This window comes from Apteryx mantelli, chromosome 1 (genome assembly GCF_036417845.1).
Source record: "Apteryx mantelli isolate bAptMan1 chromosome 1, bAptMan1.hap1, whole genome shotgun sequence".
NCBI classification, from domain to species: domain Eukaryota; kingdom Metazoa; phylum Chordata; class Aves; order Apterygiformes; family Apterygidae; genus Apteryx; species Apteryx mantelli.
This window is the reverse complement of record NC_089978.1, coordinates 89880614-89884596: the sequence shown is the minus strand read 5'-3', so window position 1 is coordinate 89884596 and position 3983 is coordinate 89880614. Positions and strand designations below refer to the sequence as shown.

General features: G+C 47.1%; 1 protein-coding gene across 1 annotated transcript; it reads right to left on the bottom strand.

The window, feature by feature from the left end:
• Window positions 1-355: 355 nt before the first annotated feature.
• Window positions 356-3387, bottom strand: SAT1 (spermidine/spermine N1-acetyltransferase 1). Its single transcript, XM_013951975.2, has 6 exons — window positions 3116-3387; window positions 2785-2836; window positions 2617-2700; window positions 1301-1402; window positions 1180-1220; window positions 356-875 (listed from the first exon to the last, which is right to left on the bottom strand). The coding sequence occupies exons 1-6, from the start codon at window positions 3179-3181 to the stop codon at window positions 705-707; spliced, it is 516 nt and encodes a 171-aa protein (XP_013807429.1). The 5' UTR covers window positions 3182-3387; the 3' UTR covers window positions 356-704.
• Window positions 3388-3983: the final 596 nt, after the last annotated feature.

Genomic DNA, 3983 nt, shown 5'->3' with positions numbered 1-3983 from the left:
CAGTTAAGTCTTGAGAAAGTAGCAGTAGCTTCTTTGCCTGGTGCTATCTTCTAGGCAGCAGAGACCAGTAACCATGTATGGACTCTCACAGAAAAAAAATTTAGTTCAAGAACACCTAACTTCCCTTACTAGACAGGATGCTCTGCACAATGCACAGAGCTGAGAGTGCTCTCTGCTCCAATAAAAGTGTGGGTAGAACCTCACCATTAGGACCTGCAGGCACTTTTATCATCACTTGGGGACTGTGACAAACAACCCTTCCCTTTTGAAAAATATGCCTGGGTGACTAATAGACTTCTATGACCTTAAATGCTAACTTTCCATTATGTGAAAATTGAAGTCAAAACTACTGCCATGAAGTGAAAACACTATTTATTTTTATAAAAGGAAATACTTAAAACAAATCCTACCAGTGTGTACATTGTACACATTTGAATGACACTTACAAGAATGAAGTTTTCATATACATTTCAAAGATAACAAGCCCACACTGGTTAAGGATGTATACAAGAACATTTTCAACTTCACAGATGCCTCAATTCCAGATCACAGTACCAATTACTCTAACCACACTTGCAAAGCATCATTTTCATTATTAGCATCCATGCTACTTTATTCCACTACAAACTGTACACAGAAAGCAAGAGGGAGTTTATTCATAGAGTATATATTCATAGAAAGGATTTATTTGCTGGAATCATCTCTCACTCTTCTGTTGCCATCTTCAAGAGATATTCTTTGTCAATTTTGAAAAGCCTCCACCCCTCCTCAGTGGACAGATCGGAGGCACCTCTTCTCTTGTAGAACCTGATGGAAGGCTCATTCCACTCTGCAACAAGGAAGTGCATACTGCTGCAGCGGCACTTGACAGCAACCTGCAAGAGTGTGCAACAGTATGAATTAAAAACAAGCCCTCACTAAACCTAGTAAAAATGGGTGAAGCTACTCAACTGCGTGTTGTCAGAAGTTTTAAAATCATTTATCAGTTCAGCATTTGTCACTGTTTAATACACTCTAGAGAAAGTTTAAAGCTTTATCTAGTGTCCTGTCACCTCCTTTAATAACTCAGCTGTGTTAACTGAGTAATGTTTAATGAGAAACTTTCATGCTGTTAGCAGAAGAGCACTACTTGTCACATATCCTCAGTTGTGCTTTTTTAGTCTTATCACTTAGACATACCTGACTCAAGTTCTTCAGAATTTCTGACCCAATGCCAAGTCCTAAAAAGTCAAAAAAAAAGTAGTAAGTTTTCAGTTTTAGAGAAACCCTATAATTACTTGTCTAATGCCATAAAACCTACCTCTGTACTCAGCCATCACATAGAAATCTTCAAGATACAGCAGTTTTCCAATCCATGGATCGTAAGTGAAATAGTACATGGCAAATCCCACAATGCTGTGTTCTGAAACAAAGGGTGTAACTTTAGCTAGTCTGAATTTAAAAGGCAAAAATATTAATTCAAGTCTTACATGCAGGCTTAAATATAGAGTCCCTCTTTTTGTACCTCTTTCTGTAACATGCAGCTGTTCACTATTAGGTTAGAATTAAAAGTGAAGTTTGCAAATAAGCACACAACTGAAAATGAGTTCTAACAAAATTTTAATTGACCTAACAGTGAAGAATGCCCTTTTCATATCCTGAAATCCTCAAAAGCAATGTTATAGTAAGTACTGAACATAAGGCTTTTTTCTACAAATACATACCCTACCAGTTCATCAGTATTTCCATTCTGGAATACAAGTCATATTTTACACGGCAGTTCAGAATCTAGATGATTACCTCAACTCTGCTTCCTTAGCAAACAAAACAAGCTAACAAACTAGAGAGCACTGATCTTACAATTTATATTCCTCAGTAATTACTGTGTGAGAAGGGCATGCTTGCTGACCACATTTACAGCAACACTTCCAACACTAACTTATGTTTGCACTGATAGCATCATGCCCTTCTCTATCTCTCACACCAGAAAACTTATCTACTTTAAGTAAGGAAAGCCGCTGCTTCAAGTATAATTCTATGGCTCAACACAAGAGAAACCAACTCTTCCAACAGCAGCACACTTGGTTCTAAATCTTGAGAATTAAGATCGTATCTGCTGTAATACTCTGCACGTACTGTGGGAGAAGCGTGCATACAAATTTCTGATCTACCGTGTTTTTTGGTAAAGGTTTGGGAATAACACTTGTCCCTGTAGACCTTACCTCATATTATGATCATCTACTTTATTGTGTAACGGATCTTTTAGTTACCTCCCCGCCCATCCATGTACACAGAAGGGCCATGTACATGGCGAAGCTAGAGACTGTAACCTGAAGATTGGGGACAAATTAAAGAAAAAATGTGATTCAACAGGATTACATAAGGTAAGTTAGGGTCAAACAAGAAAAGCCATTTAATTAATTGGAATTAAAGTACATTATATTATACCTGATCTTCCCACATCTCCAGGATTAGTGACTACTTCAGAGAATATCACTGCACATTACTCCATTTTTAACAGTTAACCTAGTCCTCCTGCCCCAGTTCATTGGCAGAACCTTATGTACAATCGACAACATTAAGTACAAGACATCTCTTGTGTATTTAGCATCAAAAACAAGAGGCAGAAAGTCTCACCCTCAGACGACCACTGTTCTTTTGGCACTTCTGCAACAAGACAGTGGTAGAAAGGATGCTCGCCAAAGCCATCCTCAAGCAGTTCTAGAAAAGCAGAACAAATTGTCACCTAAGCTACAGGCATTGTCATTAGGCTATCAACGAGGTGAGCAGCTGCCGCGTGTATACCTTTCTCAGTTAACACCACTTGGTCCTCCATGTCCTCGTATTTCGCCAGTTCCTGGAAGAGAACAACATGTAAGCAAGCTGTCCCCGCAGGTCTCCTCAGCGGCTTCCTTATTGGCCACTCACCCCCTCCGCAGACTTGCGCAAGAGCTTGTTTTTCTCAGGCAGAAGGGCAGAGGTACCCCCCCCGGGCGGGCCAACCCCCCCTCCCTGCGGGACGCCCCGTCCCTCCCCCCAGCGCGGCGCCGGCGAACGGCCGGTCTCGCGTGCCGTTTGAACAACACCCCCAACCGCCGCTCGCTCCCCTCCCCTCTCCCCCCCGCCCGACGCGCACCTTGATCAGTCGCAGCAGGTCGGGGCAGTCCTCAGGTCGCGCGGCGCGGATGTGGAACGAGGCCATTTTCGGCGGCGCTTCCCCCTGCGACCCCCTCGGCTGACGAGTCCCCGATGTGTGAACAGGAGGAGCAACTGCTTCTTCATTCGTGTCCCGGGCGCGGCGGCCACCTGCGGTCAGTCAGGCTGCGAGCATGTCCCGGCGGCCCTGAGCAGATAGGCGACTACCGGCCGGCTGCCGCTGCGTCCTCGAGGCGAAGTGTACGGTGAAGGCCCCCCCGCGCTCCTCATTTATAGATGCCCTCGCCCCGCCTCTCCTCACACGCAAGCCAATGGGAGCTCGCGTAGTGCTCGCCCTCAGCCAATGACAGCGCCCCTCCCCGGAGTCTTACCTCACCCTGCCAGCAACAGCTGGTGCAGGGGTGTCTCGTGACTCCCAGCCCCCCCGCGCGGTGGCGCCCCCTAGCGGAGCCGGGCGGCGCTGCAGGGCGCCCCCGCCGCAGCCCGCCCCGCCGCGGCCGGGGCCCAGGGGCCGCCGAGCCGAGCCGTGCCGCGCCCGCCGCCCCCGCTCCGCGGCCTGCGGGCCTCTGCCGCAGCGACCCTGGGGGCTGCGCCTGGCTGCGAGCCCTCCGGAGCCCCCCTTCGGCCATGTGCCTGCAGCTAGGGGGTTGCCTCGTGCGGTGAGGGGCGCCTCGGCGCCATCTTAGCTCTTCAGCAGTGGCTTTAACACAAGTTATTTTCCTTGCTGTATGGGAAAAAAAAGCTGTTGTATCTGCCCGAAATGTCTCGGAATGCCACAGCGATCCATATGAACCCCCGTACACATAGTTCTGGTCCTCTGCCTCATCAAAGCGTGCACCTTGGTCACC